At 42.6% G+C, this 24069-nt stretch overlaps 1 protein-coding gene across 4 annotated transcripts in view; it reads right to left on the bottom strand.

The window, feature by feature from the left end:
* Positions 1-24069, bottom strand: part of LOC126921719 (sodium/calcium exchanger 3) — a 122863-nt gene that overhangs the window by 39367 nt on the left and 59427 nt on the right. For 2 of the 4 annotated variants that reach the window (XM_050733507.1, XM_050733506.1), the window contains exons 4-5: positions 14682-14894; positions 6717-6884 (exon numbers count right to left, since the gene is read on the bottom strand). In XM_050733507.1, the coding sequence (XP_050589464.1) occupies positions 6717-6884; positions 14682-14894 (381 nt within the window). Of the gene's footprint in view, positions 1-6716; positions 6885-14681; positions 14895-19566; positions 23413-24069 lie in introns of those variants that run through there. The other 2 variants (XM_050733508.1, XM_050733509.1) reach the window with 2 other exon arrangements.

Here is a 24069-nt window from a genome sequence, read left to right as displayed (position 1 = left end):
GTAAGATCACGATGCAAGAGGCGGATTCACACTGCTTTCGTATTTTTTAAACTATATTTATATAATCGTTATCCGTGTATATATATATACGTCTATTAATAAATGATATGATAATATTAATGGAAAGTTAGCTTAAGAAGAATCGCGTTATATCTCATCAGTCTCGTAAGTATCGAAGTAACCAACACGAAACACGCAACAGTTTAACGCATGTGCCGTGTTTTTCTCAGATAAATGTCCCTGTACTTTTTGCAAGGGACTATCCGTATGCCGTGTCTGGCTTGTAAACGTTCGAAATAATTTTGCGTGGCAGAATGAAGAGAGGGAGAGAGAGAGAGAGAGAGAGAGGGCAAAGTATCTGGCGAGTAGACAATGAAAGCCCACAAAATCTCCCCGGAGTAGCGATCCCTTCTGCCGGATAATATCATCGTGTCGAGCTTCACATTGTGGAGAGACTCTTGCCGACGTTCGCCGAAGACTTTCTTGCTAGTTAGGAGATACTTACTGTGAGTTAAAGCTCATCACAGTCTCAGAGACATCGCCTATTATCCGATCTCAAATTTACTTCGCCATTTTTCCACCACTTATACTCCTCGGATCAATTCCGCATTCTCTCTTGCTTTCTCAAAGCACATTCTAGATTTCCTATTTTCAGATAATCTTACTTATGCAAATTTATGATTTTATTAACGTAACCGGAGAAACGGTTCATCCATCAAAAAATAACGTCACCGGGCTACGGATTTTTATGCAAATTCATATTCTCGTAGACACAAAGAGAGGAAATTGAGTCTAAAGAGAGAGAGAGAGAGAGAGAGACTCGCTTAATTCTCCGAATACCGGAAGTCTACTTTAGAAATATTATTATGGCTATGTATTACAGTATCATTGAAATTTTTCATAAATGCGTTATTTCGAAATCGTAGAAACGTTTTAGACAGTTAGAGAATTTTGTACAGGACCGTGGGGATTGAAACTCGGCACCATTGGCCGATTCCTATGTTTACCTCGCCGCGCCACGAAGTTTCCTTAATCGTTGTTTCTACCACTGAAAGAAGTTATTTTTATAGAAAGCGGCTTCCGCTATTGCGATGCTTTCCTCCACTTCGTTTTATCGACTTTTTTCAAGGATTGTAGCGTTATTTCTTTGGAAAGTGTTTCTTTTTTTTTTCTGTTTTATACATATCGAGGGATTTGCAGAAAGCAATCTCCTGATTTTTCGAAGGTTGTCGAGCACATTCTCTCTTTCAGCCGGTTGTTTCGTGTAACTCTATCTCCGGTGATTGATGGTCCCGTCAGCCCGTGATCTATCGCGTTAATCACGAGATACCCCGTTACGGTTTCATTCTTTTTTTTTTCCCTAACAGTCATTAAACGGATCGCCGGCACTATATCGAAGGATCTCGTCGGTGTCTTAATGCCGTTTGCTGCCGTTTTGATTTATCGTTTCCCTTTATCTACCATCATTCTTCTTACGAACGAATGATCGAATTACTTGTTTCTCTTTCGACCAAACACATTATTTAGCCACCAAAGTGGATAGCTGTAACACTTCTTAAATCATTACGAACAAACAACAATGATACGCTGGTTCTTACAATTACCGTAAACTTCTACCATTTTCAAAGCTTACATTTATACCGCGAGATCTTCTTTATTTGTAGATAGAATTTCCGAGTCGTCGAATTCTAGGATTAATAGGAGAAAAATTGTATCTTATTACTCGATTAATGGGAAGATAAGAAAATCTATGAAAGTCGCATCGCCCAAGTTAGAAGCTCGATTACCTCTAACTTGATTATAATTATACACTGGATTACTTGCATGTGAAATTATATTATTTCTTCTACGAGACTCTCCCAAACGAATTTCTACTATAGTAATCAATGTCAGCCAGCTCTTTTTCCAATAATAATACTCCTTTCTTTCTATTTCTATTCTTTCGACTTTATCATACGCATACGGCTCGTACAATGACCTGTACCGTCTGGGTCTTTGTCAAAGAAAACGTGGGAGCAAAGACCAAACCGTAGAGGTACGATATTTCTGTCGATAATTATCAGGAGCGCGGCCCATGTGCATGTGCTCTTTATGTCGTGTTCGTTTGATGAAACGGGCTAAGGTACATCAGCCATTCGTTTCATTCGAGATTACGTCCTTGGACATTTTCTAGGACACTGCAGCAGCCCGCTTTCCCGCGCCAATGATCTTCACGCGGCGAGGAGCTTTCTCTCCCCTCGTTACGATCCGCGGCTATCTTGATCGTCATCCTTATCTCTGCGGAGATCTGCCACGATTCGATCGACAAACGCTGCTCGAGATAAAGAGGATACTTGAAAGAGGCGATATAGTGACGCTTGAGACAATTTTTTGAAATAAATCCATAGAATCGATCAACGATGGGATGGAAGCTGCCGGAACGTAAGTTAGAAACGAGTCGTAACAGTTCCCTTTCACAGTCAGACGATTCTTCTACTAATTTTAATTTAATTTTAATTTAGAAACCACGCCTCCGTTAATTTCTCAAATTCAACGCACATGCACGGGATTAATATCGAATTCTGAAGAAAGAAATGGCTCGTTTCCCATTGGGGAAGGTTCACTTCTAAGGATTATTTTAAGGATTAAGGTAATAACCCTGACGATTAATAAATTTCGCCGTCGAGATTAATCAACGTTTAATCAACAGAAATAAACAATATCGAATGCTTCGAGTGATCGCGATTCGATGGCCACGGATTGTAGTTAAATTGGCGTGATCAACGCAGAGGTAGACAACGATAATGTTCAACGATAGCCAGGTCCGTGATCAGCTCGTGCGAAGAATCCTTCAGCTAAATCTAGAGAGGCTATAAAGTGGTTTTTCCTGTGGGGCGGATTATGCAGAGGGGTCGGTTTCGATCGGGCTTCGATCGGCCGCCGGGTCGACAGCCACTCGATAAAAGCAAAGAGGGAGAGAGAGAGAGAGAGAGAGAGAGGAAGCGCGAAGAGTGTTCGTGACACGCCCTCGAGGTAATAATTTGCGCGGTCGCTGGCGTAAATTTACATGGATGCGATCGCGTTCCTAGAATACGAATTTCGGTGGATCACGATCCTATGAACGATCCTCTATTCCCATATATTCCCCTTTAGATTTAGAGTCCTTTCTGTCGTAGTAAAAAGTGTAATTTAATCTTTAATTCAAAGAATCATCGTATGAAATTGCAACGTATCGAAGTAGCGTTGAATCGCGTTGAACGCGTCTTTCCATGAAATATTTCCTAAACGCGCGTAGAAGAAGAAGAAGATGAAGATCTAAGTACGCGGCGTAAGCACCGAGTTTCTCGCTGGAATTTTTATTCTCGCGAGGGAACTTGTCGTGGCTGAATTTTCCCTCTCACGATCCGTTAATTTTATAATCCGCTGTCCCGCTTCACATTGGAAGACGCGAGGACTTCTTTCGCCTCTGCGGCAACCGCTCGTCGTCGCGGCGTTTTCTTTTCCATCGGTGAAGAACCGCGATGAAAATTTAAAGAGTCTCGGAGAAGGAAGATCCGCTAGCCTCTTAACCAGTGGCCAGAGACGCCGTGTTACTATGTTAAAAAGTCAATTACTCCCTAAGGCGATTACAAGGTTTATTTAATAAAGGAACAATTACAGATGAAAGAGAAGCAAGAACTTGGAAGCCGGTGCGACGAGATACCAGGTCGTCTTTCATTTTCCACCTTCAGTCTGAAGGATAGAAACGTATTTGAAAATCTGAATATCCGAAAATTTCAATACGCACAAATATAAATAAGCAATTGTCGAAACGTACAGGTAGGAATTTCACAACGTTTGCGATTGAAATAGAATTTTCTCTCTCGTAATGACGATAATCGATCGTGTGACAGGGAAAACAAAATTACTTGGAATAAAAGGATATAATTGGAAACTATTACACCGTTCGTTTTATTTCGTGCATTTAGTTAGCGCCGATGTGCAATATTTTTCAAATGGTATTTGATGAAAAATCGCCAAAGCGGCGAAACATAAACCTAGAAAATAACGGATAATTCGTTACACCCGATAAACATTTTACGCTTTAAAATTGTCTGAAACTAACATCGATATAATTTCTCATTTTGTAAAATTCCTACAAAAAATATTGTAAAATTATCGCTAAAGTTAGACGGAAAAGCGCGACGTTATTTATGGAATGACCTGTGACACGGAGCAAGTTTTACGACTGTTTCGACTGTTGTTACGCGATGTACGCGTTTTGACGATTTTACGATCAATCGATGACCATTGACACGCGACTAGGAACACGATTACGTTTTTTCCCTGCACCATTGTTACGAATCGAGAGTCGAGGTCGCGAGAATCCAACAACTTCATTACTTTTTTTCTGTACGATTTTATGACGCGAATTTTCCTTTCCTGGTAAATATCTGTTGGTTTTCTATAAACGCGTATAGCAACAAAATATGGCAAATTAATTGTACTATGGTATACGCACGCCATTTTACGATGCTTTTTCCCGATATTTCGTTAAACGGAATAATTATTAACGCTTGGGATGAAAAATCGTTTATGCTTTTTTCCACGCGGAGCTTATTGATTGCGGACGTGTTTTATCTCTCATGTAAAACAGAAAATCCCGTTTACATATTAGCGCCTCGTTTTCATGCGTGCATAAAGGATGGCAAAGTACTGCTTTTTATGCAAGTTAACCGAACACTTGCTCTTTATTGGACAGAACAAGCGTAAAGCGTCGATTTTACAATTCCCAGCTTGAAATTCGATCATATATCTGCGATAGGGAAGGAAGGAGCGATTAATTTCGCCGTTTTAAGTAATTTGCCGGCCTTAGTTACGGATTATTCGGGAAATTGTTCATTCAACAATTTCTGAAACGTTTGAATTACGCTCGATCGACAGAAATTTATTCCCAAATATTAGGAGGCTTGCGGTCAGTAACTCGAGCTCTGCGGCAACGTAGTTTAATTCCCAGTGGAAATGGACACAAACGGACATCAAAGTTGTCATGGGTTAGAGTGGCAAATTGCTATTCCCAAGCAAACTTCTCCCTTAGACATTAGAGACAGGCAAATATGTCTCTGCACAGCAGTTAAAATCACAATGTTAGAAACACCGTTTTTCAAGTTTGCGTCGTAATTTACCGCTATTTGTGTCATTTTCTTGCTATCGTAGGTTTATTTATTACTGGGACCTTATGGAAGTAAGTCATTTGTCTCTTGAAAATTGAAATATCACGTGTACGTATATGAGAAAAACACGAAATAGACAAAAAAGCTGGAGTCGATCAATTCGACTTCGAAAACGGTGTTTAATCAACGTCGATCTAACACAAAACACGATCTTTTCGTACTAACAAACGACGCGTTTCGATAGGGTTCGCTGCTTACAAAAATCCCTATAAAACGTAGCGAGTGGAAACTAGGAATTAGCTTCGTTGATTCTTCGAAATTGGAGCTCGACGTAGCGAGTAGTAGAGATCGATAATAGTCAGACAACTTTTAATTAACCCTTATCCTTTGTCGCGTAGTCCTTCGACGCTCGATCGTCGGAAGCGCAGTTCCAAACAACGTGAAATACACAGCGAACTAGCGGCGTTGACGAACGAAGACGAAACGATAGCGGTACAGACGAGAAAAAGAGCAACGGCCATGTGGAGGCAGTCTGGCGTGAGTTTAAACGACGAACTCGATCCACGGGGAAAACTCGATTTCCATTTCCTGGCAGAGCCCTTCTTGCAATAAAAGTCTCGCTGCCACGTTGAGGGTCTCTTGATGCTCTATATGTCCTTGTAACTCACTACCTGTCCACAGTAACCCGTCGCAAGATCTTTTCCGTGAGAGAATTGTGTGCCGGTACTTACCATTTGCCTGCGGCAAAATCCATGCGATTCTTCCGCAGGACAATGAAAGATCGCCAGAAACTGTCCTCGAGGTTATCGAGATCGCTCGTCGAAGTATTTCAGGTCGGTTGTCAGATCAGTTTTATGGAGCAAATGTGTAAGTTGACAGCGAACTGTCGGATAGAAATCCTCGCGACTTTCCACTCGTTCTATCGATTTAATCACCTGCCTACCTTTCGAGTTCCTTGCCGATAACGACGTATTGTAGCTAATTTAGCGGATAACGAGCGAATAGATCCGAAGTAAGAACGCGAACGTCGACTGGAAATTCGGTTGCACGTGACAAGAATACGCGCTGTGCGCGCAAAATCTTAAAGAACGCGGTTTGCTCGAAATATAGGGAATAAATCGTCGAGTTGCGATGATGAATAATTAACAGCCATAAAACGGAATAATCGCTGTATCCAGTTGATATGTTCTGACACATATTAATACGATATCCAATGTACCGTTTTTAGTGCACTTAATAATTTTCTGCAAGAATTCTCCATCTATGAAAGAAAGTTCGTTTCGTATCCTTGGAATCGTACCGAACGGCCTTCGTCAGATTTAATTCACTCATAAACAAGGCCACCATCTGCGATTTTTAATTTACAAAGCGGAGAAACTCGTGTCGCGGGGATACCAAAAATATTTCAGCACGTGCCTCGTACTCGACCGAGTATAAGTGGATCTCGCTTGGCTGTCGACAAGCATAACTTACGCGTGCCAGATGCAGCAACACCGCAGGAAACCGCCCTATCCCATTTCCACCCTTTTCCCCGCCAGAGGAGCGTCCATTCTTTCGAGTGCAGCTCGATATCGCACAACTTACCAGTTGGTGGGACGAACGCGAACAACACCTTCCACAATAACGTCAAGCCGTGCATCAGATAATCCAAGGAGGACGGTGAGATTGGTTCACCAGCACCTTCGCCCTCGTCCTCGTCGCCGCCGCTCACCGTCAACGCCTCCGTGAACTGTTCCTTCCACGAGCTCGTTCCTGAGGATACGTATTTAGCGATTATTACGAGTAGATTCATTTTGTCGAGCATCTATGGTGATCGAGTACTCTGGAAAATGAGAAATGTGGATAGCTACCAGATAGATTTCGGATTTGGGATAGGTCAGACTGTGATCTGTTTGCACGTATCGTAATTCAACGCCATCGAGTATTTTGGTATTTTGTAAAAAATTTCCCAGTAACGTGAATACCAGAGAGGAAGATTTGTAGAGTTGTAGAAATTTGTTCGGTGTTTTTCCTTCCCTGCAGATCCTAACGAAAATTTATTAACAACGCGTTGTAATCCGGCATTGCTGTTGAGTTATAGTATCTTTTTTTTACGAGAGCTTTGGAAGATGAAAAACGTAAACAGGGTGAGATAAATTTGAATTTGTGGAATTTGCTGGCAATGTGTCTTTCTCTTTCTGGAAATTCAACAAGAATGTATCGTAGGGTCGCGGCATCTCCATGGCCAAATAAATAGTTTTCATGGTGCGTAGGGTGTGCTTTCTACCTCTGCGGAATCCCTCGCCTGTCCTCGGATCCTGCAATTACGTCAAACCACCCTATTCGTAACGCGTAACATTCCTACACCGTTGCGATCCAACATCCGCAAATTATTTCCCAGGAATTCCCTTTCTAATTCTCGAATTCTTTCTTATTCCAGGGTCGTATCGAACCGCCGCTCAGAGAAAAGAATTTGGCGCCCGTCGATGAACTTTCCAAGCTTTTTCCTTTGTCTCGGATTCAAAGTTCCCATCGGGAAACTTTTTATTTCGCCGAGCGATAAATCAACGCGTACACCGGCGGTGCGCATTTCGTGGAGGGATTGCAGTGTGAAGAACAAAACGCGAAACCAATGTTTCGGACGTGGATTCTTCCATTTGGATTTTCCTCCTTTCCCCTGTATAATTTACGTGTTTGCCCGTTTGTCCATTCCAGGTAATTGGCGAGCGTTGGTTATCGCAATTTATTACAACGCCATAAATCAGCATCTAGCGAGGTGCTTTCCGCCAAAGAACGTTGCTGCGAGGACGTGTATCGCGTCCGATCGATTTTCCCCGCCGATAATTTCCACTTAGTCTTACAAAGGCTGGCGGTATACGTTACCTAGTCCGAACGGAATTTTTCTTGTCGAAGGTTGTTTAAAGGCTAACGCGTCCCGCCTCGATCAATTATTCTCGGTATTAGCCTCGGGACTGAAACGACCAGCCTGCAACCTCCAAGAAGTTATCTATCCAGATGAACGACTACAAAATAGAAATTAGCTACACTGGCTCGCGAAATTATGCGAACGGTTACCCTACAAGATTTGTACGTCCATATAGTATGTGTCGTATAAAACATTCTAAAACTGCATTGGAATTTCAACGAGATACGATTGTCATTTTGTTGTATTGACAAAACTTGGAGTGAATCTGAGAATATACAGGGTGGTTGGTAACTGGTGGTACGAGCGGAAAGGGGGTGATTGTACGCGAAAAAAGAAGTCGAAAATATAGAATAAACATTTTTCGTTTGAGGCTTTGTTTTCGAGAAAATCGACTTTGAATTTTCGCTCGGTACGCGTGCACGTTGCGTATTATACGGCCACACCCTGTATATACAAGTTCCATACAAATTTGTATATAGCGTAAACGTATGTTTCGTAAAAGATTAGTATTAGCATGAGCAACCAGCTGAAGTACAGATATATGATAATACTTGTTCGCAAATTTTCCAATGCCTCGGCGAGCCTGTGTTGCCTTGAGGAAATTTCAGACAAAATTACACAACTCTCGTACGTTTCTCCATATTTACGTTTTCACTTTGCCCGATATGCAGCTAAACGTTCGAAACAGCCGCACGTTTATTCCCAAAGGATACGCTGGCGTCTAGCACGGCTCGAGAACGTCTAACGAAACTTTCACAATTTTACGACCGATCTACGCCAGCGTGGTCGTAAAAGTTTCATTAATCCGTCGTCGTTTCTTGCTGTTATTGCGATTTCGCGAAACGGTTACGCGTTTCTTCGCGCAATTTGCTTATTTATCTATTTACGGGACACGCCTTGCGAGACGTTGCGTTATACGCCCCGTGAATAGATCAATAAGATGTTGTTGGCGTGCGATTCCAAATTTCTCATTTATATTCAAAATGCGATGAAACAAGTGTCCGATATCACGATCGTATCAGCTTGAAATCTTCGTGGAACGAGCGTGATCGCAAAATGGAAAAACGAATGGAAAGATAGAGAGACGAGGAAGAATGTAAAAAGAAGAATAGAAAAGAACAAGAATTAAGTAACGTCGAATTAGACAGGAGGAACGAGTTTCGAGGCAAGAAAACATCTTAGCCGATGTTAGAAGCGTTAAAGGTTGGCGATCGGAAGCACAGGTCTCGCAGGATTCGTTGTCGCGAATATGGTCGGCGTTTCTTGCGGGAACTTTCACGTTTCAATTTTCTCTCCCTCTCTCCCTAAAAAGAATTAATGATTCGTTCTGCCTGGAATACTCATGCTCCCGAAAGGTGGAGCTGCTGGAAGAGATTCCCTCGCTTGGTCGTCGTTGCCATACCCCGCGTTGGATTAAACCAACCACCAACCTGGTTAAACAATTTCGTTCCCCTCGTACGATACACGTTTTAAAGATCTCTTTTATTTTCTAGGCGGAAGGAAACAACGAGACCGGAACAAATACGTGATCGTCAAAAGACTCACGTCCACAGCAATTCCAGCGAGCAGATTAATATCTCCGAATCAATGTACCTCTGGTTTCTTCAACGTTTCGACGCCGATTACTTCGAGCAATTACGATACAAATCTGCCGATTTAACCAACTTTATCGGGGGAAAAAGGAACAGAGCAGCGATCCAGAGATCGTCGAGTAGAAAAGAGTGGGATCGAACGCGTTTAGATAACAGACTGATGCTTCGTATTTTCGAGCTAAAATTAACCTCGCCGAGGGCAGTCGAGGGTGCGCGCACAAAGGGTGCGAATTCTTCGGGACAGACCTTTCATCTTTTTCTTCTCCGTTCGGTCGAATAAAAATTGCTGGCCTAAATGGCCATTTAAGAAATTCGCAGGAAGAACAGCGAACGACGACCAATTTATGGAGCTCCTTCCGAAACATGTCCATGGCAGTGACAGTGAATTAATTAATTTTCAAGGAAATTGCCAACTAATTATTTTTATCGATATGTATACGGTTTTGCGAGAGAAAGAGAAGAGGCGAAAATTTGGCCAAGAAGTCGTATTTGATTCGCCCGTTGTGTATTTGATGTATTTACAATAATTTACAAGCGTCCAGACTGTAATGTACGCAGAAAGGAAATCAAATTTATTCAACTGTTAAATAGATTTTGCTCGTTCCGTGAAACACGGTGTTTGTCAAGGTTTTTGCTGCCGGGTAATTCAATTGTTTATGAAAATCGCGTGCGCATTCCAACGTACCGGAAACGTGGCGTTTTATCGACAGCTGCTAGCAAATGACGAACACACGCCTCGACTTTTTCCACATATTTCCCACCTATGTTTCGCGTTCCAGCATTTTTGTTTTCTCTGTGTTACGTTAATCTGAATTTCGATAGATTCCGCTATCGCGACAAAGAGGTGCGATGTAGCTGCAGTTTGTTGGAAAAGTATATCAAGCTTTAACATGGACCGAAACGCGATGAAATAATTCTTCGGTCTGCGTTCTACGTTTGTCGGATGAATAACGACACATTCGGCAAACTGGCGGAATCGCGGTAACACGATTCCCAGAGAAGCTTCATTGAGCGAGCAATCCTTCGAGCTGCTGGTTGAGATCGCAGTGAAACAGATTCCAGCGGGTAAACGCCTTCGCGAACTGCCAACATTTACATTTAAAGCAGCAATGCTGTGGAAGTTGTCGTCGCGTGGTCGCTGTCCTACACCCGCGTACATCTTCGATCCGAATTGTCAGGAGGGAAGTTCGTTTATTTCCTCTGATCCTCTCTACTGGATGATTTCACTAGCGAAATCGTAAATTTGTCAGATTCTGTCCCTCGAAAATTTACAAATAGTTTCGATCTAATTAAGTCGGAAATTCAATATTCAAAATAATCGAGCTAGAAGAACTTGACTCTTTGGTTTAACCTCGGTTTCTTCGAGTTTCATAAAATTATTATTTGAAACAAGGGCGAGAAAAATATGGAAGGAATTGCTAGAATTGGCAAATTTTAGTCGCAATATCCGGCGATCGATTCACAAGAGCGGAATACGTTGCAACGATCCATGCAGCAACGAGTAGGCGAGTCTGTCATCGACTGGTTTATTCTACCGTAGAATCGGCTGGTCCCTGGAAACACGCGTTCCGCAGACCTTGTACTCGACCCGGCACAAGCGTCGTTCTTCAATTACGAACGCGTAATCGAATTTGTTACGTACGTCGGAGCCGGTGGTCGCGTAACGAGCTCGTCGGAAAGGGGATTCTTTTCTCGATAGACGTTTCGTTCGCACGGTACACGACGGTTGCTCTCTGGAGATTTATGCGATAAAAATTTTCATCGGCAGTTTCTATTCCCATTTCTTTTTTTCCTTTTTTTTTTTTTCATACGTCAACTTTGGGAAAAGGTTGCAGATTAAAAGCAAACAATTTTAATCGGAAGCCGAATTCGAACGGCGTTACATTTAAATTTCGTTCGTGTCTCGGTTTAATTTCATTCAGCCGGTATAATGGCATCAAGCAAACGCCGCATGATTATATAAACATCGGAGAATATGGGAGCAACGACGGGCTCATAATACCGGTAAATTTGTTTGAACGTTAACGACCATAACAAATTAAGCGTACGCGGAAAAGGTTCACGGGTTAATTTTCTCTCTCGCCCCTGTTTCCATTTCCTTTTATTACCGGAGTGAATTCTTTGACGCAACTTACCCTCGATTTAATTCAACGGGGCTTCGTTTGAAATTAAAATTCTTTCGTCTCCGGTTTAACAGCGTAACCGGAATATTTTCTACAGTTGGCGCGGATGTTCATCGATTCTCCGTTACCATTGGGAATCGTCTGGAACAGCTATGCCACGCTCGAAAACAATTCCACTCACGGAATTAGACCAGACTGTCGGCTGTGCTCGATTAACGAAGATGTCCTCCGGCTCGACAGACACATTGCCCGCCAATAAATCAATCGGCCCGACGCGTCTAAACGCCAACGGTATTTCTCTCTTTCTTTGTCAACGACTTGTTCAAAGGACTTCGACTTCTCATCCACCCCGAATCCATTAATTTCGTCGGTTCTCTTTGTTTCGTTTCTCCCCTCTGTTCCGCTCCGCCCTGGCGGATTCTGCCGGATAGATCGTGAGAGGACGTTGCTCCATCTCTCCAGACGAAAACGTGAAAACGACGAGGAAACGAACCCCGTCGAAGGGAAACGCTTTATCGAGGCGCGAAGAAGGCGTGTCCCTGGCGATTTCCTCTCGCGAAAGGCAGGGCAAAACGTGAAATGCAAAACGGCCCGTCGAACAAAAGGAGTCGGCGTGCAATAGAACCGTGCCGATTTACCAACCCACCCGTGGTTCCTCTCAACTTTAGCCGCCACCGGATTCACCGGACTTTGCGCCAACTCAATCCTCCTCTCTCTTTCTCTCTATCTTTCTCTATTTCTCTGTTACGCTCGACGATACAAGTTTCAAACACAATATAACGGGACAGCGATCTCGAATCTAATATCAATAGGGAAATAGGTGAAACGATGCCAGCAGCTCGTACCATTTTTTTCCAACGTCTACCATCGCCTTCGTGTTGTAGCGCGTCTAGACAATAATTAAAGTTGCGGCATCGAGATAGTTGAGAAGGTTTACCATAGCGGAACTACGAACGCATATAAAACGAATTCTCTGTTGCATAGAATCGCTAAACTCCAGCTATCCGCTCTCGCAAACTTCACTGTACCAGTTCGAATTTCGTTTCCGTAGGCGCGGTCCAACTTCAAGAAGGTTCACGCGTTGATTCAGTGCGCGTACGCGTGTTTCCGCACGCGGTACTCTCGGTTTTATCTCTCTCTCTCTCTCTCTCTTTCTGGGTATTTTAACTTCGTTGGGGTATCGGAGAATTTCCTCGTTCCTTTTTCCTTTCATTCGTGGGCACAAGTATAAATCTGTTTACAGAGGAATGACGTTGACTGAGCGTGCAGGCAATATCGATAGCTACGAATTAATAAATAATGGAAGGGGAAGGGGATGAAAGGGGGTGGAAGAGAAATCAAATTAAATAAATGGATTAGTCTACGACGAACTACATGGATTAATATCGAATAAGAACAGATTGAAAATACGCCTATACAATAATTCTCGATCGACGAAGACCGGCTTAATTCTGATACACACGCAGATATTTCACTTGTATTATTTTGCCAGTTAAACTCACGTATAAGCTTCCTACCAAACTTTCTGGATTACGCAAACTTGTTACCATTTTATTTTTTGAACGAGCCTTAGTCGGTCTCTTGCTATGTCGCTATAAAACGAAACGTTCTATAATAAGTTCGTGACAATGATCCAACATCCGTTGATCGATAGTGATCACTGCTATTGGTATAAGTGCCTTGATACAAAATTATATTCAGTTTGAATACGTAAAAATCAAAATAAAACTCATCATATTATTCTTTTAGTTATCGTTGTGAAAGTCATTACATCATTGCAGAAAAAAATATAACATGAAGTAGAAATTGTAAAATAAAATTGTAAAACCGGTGAATTTGACTGATGTGGTAGTTCTAAAGTTTGTGAGAATTTTGTGCACCTTCGTACATCCTTGAAATATCAGACGTACGTTTTATCTAATTGATAGATAAAGGTATCAGGAACACGAGAGGTTACTGTCTCGTATGGTTGTCCGTTCAGGTAGCCTGTGCAAATATTAGGATCAGAGAGAAGCCGTTTCCGTCGACCATGTGGATAACTCAATTGGTTACGGTAGTTTGATTCTGCTGGCGGAAGAACCTTCTCGGGAGACCGTGTTGGCGATTCTTTCCTCTCGCCATCATTAACCCGTTCGTTATTATTGGTTTCTATTAGCTATAGGATATGTAGATAATTACTCGTAATGATTTCCGCCAATGGTTTCGTCTATCGCGTAAATTAAAGTAGCGTATAAAATAAATTCAAGGTAGATGGTAAGTTTCGAAAGAACGAAGTGAAATAGGAAAGAAAGATGATAAGGAAGAGGAAACTGCGCGATGTCTGAAGGGAAAAACAAGCATAAAAATAGATGTTCTTGCTCTCTAATTATTTTTCATTAGACGTAGTCTGGGAACACGCTTCCGTTCGTTCGTTTTCAGTGGAAGAATGGTAGGTTAGCGGTTTCTTAACCTATCGTGCTTTAATCAAGGCTCGTTCACGAGAAAATATACGCCCGAGTGGTGCAATAAGGAGAATTTGAAGTCAGAGCGGCGGATAATGCGGCGAACAAGAGACAAGAAACGGCTGAAATCATAAAATGCTTGGTGATCAAGGGAGAGATCTCGCTGCGAGAGGCGGAGAAAATTGGGCAGGCGAGTATCGAGCTTTTAAATATTCCACCCTACCGACTCGTTAAAACGCCAGAATAAGAAGATAATTTCCAAAGTTACGTAAAAATAAAGATACAGGCGACTACGAAGCGGAATGTTCCTCGAGACGACCAAGGGGAAGGCGATCTGAATGTCGACGTTGAAAATGTAATAATCTCTTAGGAGGAACGTGCGTGAGAGGATGGAAAAGGGGGCGTTTGAATTCGTTCGCGTTGCTGGAGATCAAGGGGCTGCAAGGGAGTGTCTTAGAGAGTTTCAAGCTGAAGAAGTATCGACTCACCGAGCAGAATGGAAGCGTTGGCTCTCTGCACCAGTTTATCCACCGTGTTCTTGAACTCCTTCGATTCTTTGATTCGTATCTGCGCCCTGGACACCTCGCCCAGTTTCGGTTTCCCAAGCAACGCCATTTTTTCTTCGGCAGTACGCTCCTCCGGCTGCTTCATTTCCGCCGCCACTGCAATCCCTGCCTCGGCTGAAAACACATCGCACCTCGCTGCTCAAGTAGTTCGATTAACAGTTCCGGGAAATTCGTGCCGCTGCCGGCTATACGATCGAGACGCAGGCGCCGCGTTAAGAAGACGAAGGAAAATATAGACAAGAAGAAGAAAGAAAAGAACCCGTCTCGATATCCACGTTAATTCAATTCAAACGCGATCGTTGCTCGTTTGTTAATTCACGCGAACTGTACAGCGAATTTCATTCTCTATTCATCGCGAGAACATCGAACGGCAAGAAACGACAGCTGAGAGCACGAGGAAAATCAATTTCTTGATTACCAGAAAGCAAAGACGACCTTACGAGCGATCCGTTTTATAAATCATAGCCGTGTAAAACGCGCCAGACTCCGATGCTAATTCCGCGCGCCAATGTCTGACCATATACCGGCTGTTATCACTTACGTGGCAGTATCCTACCGATATGTACCGCCATTGGCATAGCAGCACGTTGCTCTAGCTACGTTAGTTCGTCCTCGAGCGCACCGATTTTATGCCGTATATATCAGGCGAGCGTATATTCCTTTCTTTCTGAACTTTTACTCTTGCTTTATTTCGCCTCTACGCTCTAACAGCGAGTAAAATGTATCCGAACGAGGCCACGCGTCTGCTATGAATAAATATCGTTTGATTCGATAGGTTGCACGCTCGAGAATGTGCAAAATACATGGTTTTCCAACAAAATCGATAGGCAACTTAAGGCAAAGCTAGAAGCTCGAATGGAAACGGGGCAATTTATCACTAGCAAAATATCTGACGTACCAATCTGTAAGCAACGTCTTCCTAAGCGATACCTTGTAACTGCTGAATTTGCCGCAATTTACCTGGGGAAGCTACGTCATCGTAAGTTACTTCTATCGGCTCACTTTTTACGACCGTTGTAAATATTCCGGCTCGTTCCTCCCGCGTGTTACGTCCACCAGATGAACAAAATCCGCGCGCGACCATTGAATTCCAAGGGTCTCGCGCCATTCTTCTTTTTTTTTCCACCGCCTCTTCGACATACCATTCGACTCGTCCATTCATCCCTTAATTCAATACGAGCTCCGACGCAACCGAACTCATTTCCTCCGCGACGTGAAATACGAGCGGCTCGTACGCGTGTGTACATCAACCACGTATCGCGCGAGAGCGAACGCATTTATCATCGGCATGCAGAATGCATACGGTTCGAAAGATCGTCGTATCGATCCCGCCGTTGCGTTACGTCACGCGTTTCTCTTTCTACCGAAATCTTAGAGGGCGAAGATATTTTAGAAATAAACGTTAGGATTTTTGTCGCGTGTTTCTTTCTTTACAAAGTACAGTAACAAACTTTACAAAGTGTAACTTTGGTGTTCGTTTTATTTCTCGATAGGAAATTTAACGATAGGCTCGAGTTTGATTCGATAGAAAATAGATTAACGGGACAACGATTATGGTTAAAGGTATTTTTTCGTTCTTTTCACGAAAAGTTTCAGTAGGATAGAAATGCCAGTTAAGAAATGTATTGTACTTTTCGTGTATTGTGTTTGATGCATTATTATCGTATCTAAATGTATCGCTTTTGTTTCTGCCTATGAAATGTAAGATTTAATAACAGACATAATCGGATCGTTGGAAGTTAAACACGAAAACAAAAGCCGTATAAGGTTGCGATTTTATAGACGCTTTTCTTGGACATTTTCCAGAAAACTCCGGCGAGCTTCCATAAAAGGCTCGACCTATCCTTTAAATCGTGCTCTCTTGATTTCATAGAAGCTTTTATCCAAGCAGACAGATGTAGCTTCAGAATGCTTGTTCAGAGCTTCTTCAACGTCGTACACATAAATAGAAGTTCTTGAGATCGAAGACCAGAGATATTCGATGGAATATTGAACAAAGCATCCCGGAGTACGGAGAGCACGCGAACTAGGAAACTGATTATTCATTTCTTAACGCGTTGAATTGCTTAATTATTAATCAATTATTAGTTGTTAATTCGATATCTACAAGGCTGGTTCTTCCATTCTTCGCTGTTCGTTCTATTCATATTCGAGACTATCGTATTTGGCCGAAACTGTTTTGTGACAATCTTTGAGTGATCTTTGCAGTTATAACTTGTATTTCAATGAATTAATAGTCACGAAAAATTGCAAATTTGCATAAATATTCGCAGTCTACTAATAGCTGATAATAGCTTGTAACTCTACTAAGAACCACCGAGTTCTCGGCCACTGAAAAGAGAAATCATCGGATTCAGCGTTTGAATCGGCAATCTCGAACGAGTTAAAAACATGCATTAGGTCGTCCGAAAAGTTTCTTTCGTTTCATAAGGAAGTAATGGACGCATAACATTTTCCGTTTTATATCATTTTATGATCCATTTTGCTCCATCAAACTAAAGATCACAACGTTCGACAGATTAGGTTTCATGTTTGTATAAAGATGCGTTATTGCAAAAGAAAGACATTTTCCGGACGACCTAATACAAATAACCTTGTCTTTCTCTTTGACTCCTATAACTGGACTAGGCTGCGGATTTTTACGTAATTTCGCATTCCCGCGATGATAACCAAAGAAACGCAACCTGCATAGTAATCCATCTTTTTCTTCATTTTTTTTTTAATTAAATTACGACGAATACTTCATTCTGGTTATTTTATAAACCTTCGTACATCGTACGTGTCCTGCGGGTTCTCGCATCATGAAATTAATCAGAAACGCATAATAATTCAAAAACGCAATAAAAACTTAATCTAGTTGCAATTTGAAGAAATAATATTTCTCAGTAATTGAAGAAATAGAAATCGGAGAAATGGTCGTTGAGTCGTTACGGAAGCGGTTTACAGGTATCGACAGGAAGTTTGCGATCTTCTCGTCTCCCCCGGGATAATTCTCGTGAAGGGGAATCGATGTTACGTTCCTTTTTGAAGCGTGTGACTCGCTATTGCTCGACCTGTCGTCGCCGTTTTATCCGTTCTTCATCCGTTGAACGTGGCCGGGGTCACGAGCCTTCAATTTCTCGCCACTTTCATCTCTCGAACATCGCATATCCTCTCAGTTGAGATGAAATTCTTCGGATTCTCGCGTGTTCCGCCGGTTATTCAATCCTTGCTCTGTCTTCCTTTGTTTAAAAGGCAATATTTTTCTTGTCATCTTGTCACCGTCACGCGATGGTTAATGACACGCGTCGCGTTACGTCGACGTTCGCGCGGCAACATCGATTATACGTCGTCCGCAGCCTTCTTCCGGTTAAAATGTCCCTGGATTTTTTCTTAGAAAACTTCCACCTAATCGTTATGTCGTTACATAGGATGTCAGAAAAAGAAAGGTGAAATTTTACGAGTCTATAATTCCCATAAAGAAGAATAAAACACGCGCGATCGGCACAGGTTTTAAAACCAATCCATCAAACAAATTTCTGTGTGCTTTCGCGTTTGCAAATGACATTCGACGTCTTCCATCCAATTTCGCTATAAGACTGACATCCGTGGATCATGAGGTATTTTCTCAGCGGCTCCTTCCATGCGTCGTACATGTTCTATTCTCTGTCGTAAAACTGTCACATAGTTTATGGTTGACGAATAGATTCTTACAAAGACAAGTCCAGCAAATTAAAGTCTCCGGAATCTTACGTTACGGCGTCGAAAAGATCGATTTCAGCATCTCTACGTTTATTACAAACTTTCTACTCTTCTCGCAGAATGGTACAAACTTCCAAAGCTCTGGTCCTTATCGTTACCGCGTCAGTCGGATTATGCGAGGACGCGTCGGGTCTCTAATCGACGGTTACGTTTCACTATTTTTACAAATAAACTTTTACCGTGACCAGGAATACCGTTAATTTCAAAGGTTAACCGTCGGAGAAAGTTTGCGGTATTGAAAAACGGTGCAACAAACTTTCAGCACGGAAGGTCTCGCCCGTGTCAAGGCCTGCTTTGATAGACAGGTCTGCCTTTGTCAGTTATTTCCGCCAGGGATTTCATGGAATTTCCACTTTTTCCCAATACCTTTCCAACACACACACACACAGACTCACGCTGGCCTACGAAAGACGCAACGTTTTCCGAGCGGAATATTATTCCATTCTCGGCGGCTTTTAGCGTGCTCTCGCGTTACCATCGTCGAACAAGCTCCCTCGAAGAAGCTTCTTATCCCGTCGGAAAGCCTGCACCGTGTAAAAACCTCGGCAAATCTGATATCTCGGGTTTTCGGCTCGGGATTCAATTTCCTCGTATGTCCTCGAGTGTTTTTCGATGTCGCGGCGGCCACGACCGGGAATTATCCGCTTCGATATTGATTACCAACGAGCCCTCGTTCTTCCCTTTCCCGTGCTTCGATTCGCTGTTTCGTTTCGAAAAAGAACGGTGAAAAAGAAGGGCTTCCTGATCGCGAAAATGTCATGGGACGCTGCGCGGACTGACCTCGCCCAGTTATTATATTTATTTATAGTTATTCATGCTGCTGTATTTACTTTTTTCACCTACACTCGTTCACGTTCCAGACACTTTGCAACGTCCATAGATAGCACGTGGGTGTGATATAATATGGTAATTGGAACAGTTAAACAAGAAGCGATATTAGAGTCTGTAGCAGAGTGTCTGCTACGTCCTCGAACTTTAAAATGATATTTTGAAGAAAGGAGCATTGACCGTAAAACATCGACAAAGAATCATCAGAGCATCGAGAAAGAAGAAAGAAAGAATAGTATTCTAATTAGGAATTTATATTTACAGATTTGAACAGAGCTTTGCTTAAGATAGAAGATCCTGACTTGGAAAGAGACAAGAATTAGATAAGAAGAAATTGTCCACGCTATATAAAGTTTTCTCGATGAAAGAGCCGTTTTCAAACACCGTACGACGCTTACCACGTAAAGACGATTGGTCGTTTGATCGTTCACGAATCGCTGGCTTCGCCGCCCTTTCGACGTTTCATAAAGTCGAGCGTCCTTCCGCAGGCGGTTGTTTCTCGTTCGCGGGTCACAGAGTTTCACAGGCAGAAGCGTCGCGACGCGTTTATTTCGGAAAAATAGCAAAGCTGCGTGGTCGAGCGCCAGTCATCAACGATTCTCCAGGAGAAAAATACCAGCGTGGGCTTTCGCGCAAAGCGGCTGAAATGGCAAGTGTCGCGGCGACAAAATAATGCGCACAGTCTGACGCGTGTACAGCCGGTCGCTGATTCGTCGCCTGATTACGCGTGAATATCGTTCTTGTAATTATGCCACTGACATCCTAACTACATCGCATTCGTCGTTCGCGCGTATCGCGTTATTGATTCGTTTATTAACCATACGCTGGCTCGTGCTGTTTAAACGTCGCGCGATTTGTAAATGGCATGTTCGCGGAAAAACCTTGCGAAAGGCACGGGTCGGTCGTTCGATGTTTTTCGAGGTAAACGCGACGTGCCGCGTCAACGTTGCGAATCGCGTCCGTTGGAAATCGGTTTCCAAAAATTGTCACGTTTTTGCGATGTCTCTGGCAACGTCGTTCCTGGTTTTTTCGTTACACGTCCGCGACTACGGAGCCACGTTTCGAAGGTTTCCAACCGTAGAACGTAACGATGCGATTCTTCCGTTCCATTGACCCTGACTTTAATCACTTCGGGAAATTAGACTGGTTTTTGCCTTGCCAATCGAACTACGCTTGATCGAGTCTCTCGTAATCTCGAAAATAGCCGCGATTCGAATCATTTATCAAAACGACAAAATTCTATGCAGAAGAATTAGTACGATGATCGTTCACGAGGTTTATTAATATTCGTCGAATATATCAGGTTGTCCCCGAGCAAAAGTTTTTTTCGTTTCATAAGGAAATAATCAATTTTCCTCTATTTCTATCATCATACATAATCCAATAAAAAGAGTGTAATGTAAAATGAAATGTAATGAAATGTTAAACGAAAAATATTGTGCATCGATTATTTGCTTATGAAAGGAAAGAAACTTTTGCGACAAACTAATAGGTGTGCGATAGATAGACTTGTAACTTCCATGTGTATTTACAAATTTATTAGAGACTTTGCCAACATGATTATGACAGTCGTGCCTCAGTATGACGTTAGAAAAATTTCCAAATATTTTATATACACGCATTTGAGAGCTACCGTTCGGCTAAATATCAAAGCACGTGTAGAGAAGGACGACTATTAAGTACAATAAGCTTCCGAAACAAAGCTCTCATGCCGTGGAGAACATTCGCGGCAATGTTTAATCTCCCTTATTTACGAGCAATGGTCGTAACGCGTTTAATCGCGTTAGAAATGTCAGCAACCTAGCATCCAGCCTCGACACGACCCACAAACGCTTCTATTTATCATCCTTTCGAAACACGTGCCAGCCTGTCCAGGGAATCTCTCCGTAAAAACGAACAATCCCGCTATGATTCGTCGAGGCGAGCGCAATGGAATATCAGCGAATGTCAGGAGGCTAAGAATTTTCTCTCAAGGATATCGCGATTCGAAGGAAAGATAGGCAACGAGAAATATACTTAGAAGTTAAATGACAGGAGGGAGAAAATAATGAAAGAGTGGAAAATATACCGAGACGACCTAATCCAGCGGTTAAACAGAATCTCCGTCGATTTAGCGGTGGGTTCGTTTGCAGTCGACCTGAGATTGCCTTATTTTTTCCCTCCTCTCACTCCGGATATCCTTACAACGTCGTTTCGGCCGTGGTATCTCGAATTTCCGTGAAGCGAGCCGGCAGTGTGGCCGTAATTGCGAAACGCCGGAATCTCCGCCGCTCCCTGATTTCACCCTCTCGTTCTACCGCCGGGCCACGGTCAGTCCGTTCTCTTTTTAATCGCCGCGTTTAATGAGAATCGCGGAACAACGTTAAATCGAGAAATAAATGAAGGAGGGAGGGGATGAATGGTCGATTGGCGGAACAAGAGGAGAAAATGAGAGGACGAAAGGAGAGAAGACAAACGACGGATGAAACCGACCATCACCGCTCCTTCAGTTAAGGGGTGAAAGGTGGCAGGGCGGGGGCTGAGGTGGCTTGAAAGGAAGAAAATAATCGAACGATTCCGGAGAATGGTGGTGGTCGAGGAAGTCACCGACGAAGCGTATTAAAAAGGTGCTCAAACGTAACAAGTAGAGCGATTTATCGGCGTAAGGTGGAACGAGATTAATAATGGAAAAACGGGCACGACCAGCGAGGAGAAAGGAAATCGATTAACGATCGTTCGAGACGGGAGGTTCAAGGCGCAGCCACGCTGTCTGCTAAGCGATTTATCGTCTTTCGTATCCCGTGGTTTTCCCGTCTACCGAGGTAGATTAACTTTTGGCAGAAAAATTCGGCGCAAGACCTCGTTGTTAAGCTTTGCAAACGCGCATGGTTTCCTAGCGATTCTTTGAAGCAATTAAAGGGTTATAGCGTGTAGCCAGCCTTTGAACGGACGCGGACAGCCTTGTGCTGCCGCGTCCTAACAGGATTACGAGATTAAACGCGAACGTTGCTTGAGAACCCGCGGAACTCGGACTGATCTTTTCTATTTTAGGAATACGCGCATTTGCAAGCTTCCTGAAACCTTGGGCAACAGAGCCGCTGTGATTTTCCCCATTGGTCACCGTCCGCGTTTACCCTGCTTCGATTTTCACCTTCTTTCGACATTTAAAACGTCGAAGATTTAGGAGCCGCCTACGTTTCCACGAATTCTCCGTCTCCGATACTTCGGATCTTCCCTTCTGTCAATTCGAGCTGGAAATTACGGCAGTGTAAGCCAAGGTTTCGAAAATTTGCATCTACCTTGGTAATTAATTAACGTAGAACTTCCTTGACTCGAACGAATTTCGTACAACAATAAACGTGAAATTCGATGAAAAATAGCAATGGATCGAATTACAGCATTGCTGTGACGCTCGACCGTACGATTAATAAAAGTGATAAGTATATCACTGTTTTATCGGTGGTGGTTTTCTGAAATTCGAAATTAATAGTTTTCTCGAATTTCTGGAGCGATTGACTGGTTGCGCGCCAAGTATAGAAACGCGAGCATATGCACGTAAACGCATTAGGCGCATCGTGAAACCTAACCGCTACACAGTGGCTAATTAGTTGCAGTAGCGGCGCGATGAAAGCGGCACAGCTACGAGCACGCGTTCCTTTCAATTATACGCGCTGCTTCGACCAGACAACGCTAAACACGATGCACTCTTCATCAGGGCTAATTAATTAAACTGATGCTGACTTATTAAGCATTTATGCTCGTTCAGATATTGAAAACTCGCCCGAATACTCACAACTTCCCTCGTTATTGCTCATTTGGTACTCGTGATCGCGGTATATCGTTGTATACAGTACGTTTCGAGGACTCTTCGTGATTTTTTAAATCTACAAATGTACGTATATATAATCATTCGGAATCGAGATACATTTTCAACTTTCTGTTATGAAACTTTATTACAGTTAAAATCAACGTTAATTGAAATTACGATTTTCCGTCCGAATTAAATACAGTCTGCTCATTTTATTCTCAACTTCTGGTACCTTCGATGAAACGTTGAAGCCGGTCTATTCATTCGTAGGATGTACACGTCGTGCTCGAATATCAACTGAAAAGTTGTAAATGATTTTAGCATAGGTGTTTCTATGTAAATGTTCGTTTGGCGGTTACATCTGCTGCTATCTCACTGTACATGCAACAACATAGAGGTAGATTAATATTGGCTCGATCAGATGAAGTTTACTTGTTTAACCGTGTACCTACATTCTGCAAACATGTCTCTGTACGCGGAATTAGAAGCATCGTATTACATTTGTTTGACACAACGACATCCACTACAAATCCCCTTAGAACTTTACGCGACCGTGCAAAACTTTATGCGCGTACCTAATTTCTACGAGAAACATCTTGCTCCCATGCAGAGCATCGAAAATTCCAAGCATCAACATTTTCCGCTACTTCTGTCGAAATTAAACGGACATTCGCCGTCTCATTGCCACGCTTATCGCTATAACGAAAAGGATAATTATCTGTTTAAATTTGCGCGTTGAACATCTACCAGCTTCCACGTACTATGTACGTACGTTTCCAAATTTATTTCTCACTCGACGAATCTCAGAATCTTTCGTACAACACGCTATATATTCACAAAATTTCCAGAAACGTTCGAATACTTTGTCGAGTGTTACCGCGTAACAAGATTTATCGAGCGAATCGATCCGGATCTGTGTCGTGATAAAGATTACAACTTCTTCGTGGCAAAGTT

Source organism: Bombus affinis, chromosome 11 (genome assembly GCF_024516045.1).
Source record: "Bombus affinis isolate iyBomAffi1 chromosome 11, iyBomAffi1.2, whole genome shotgun sequence".
NCBI classification, from domain to species: Eukaryota; Metazoa; Arthropoda; class Insecta; order Hymenoptera; family Apidae; genus Bombus; species Bombus affinis.
The sequence above is the reverse complement of the archived record's forward strand: the minus strand, read 5'-3'. Positions and strand labels throughout refer to the sequence as shown.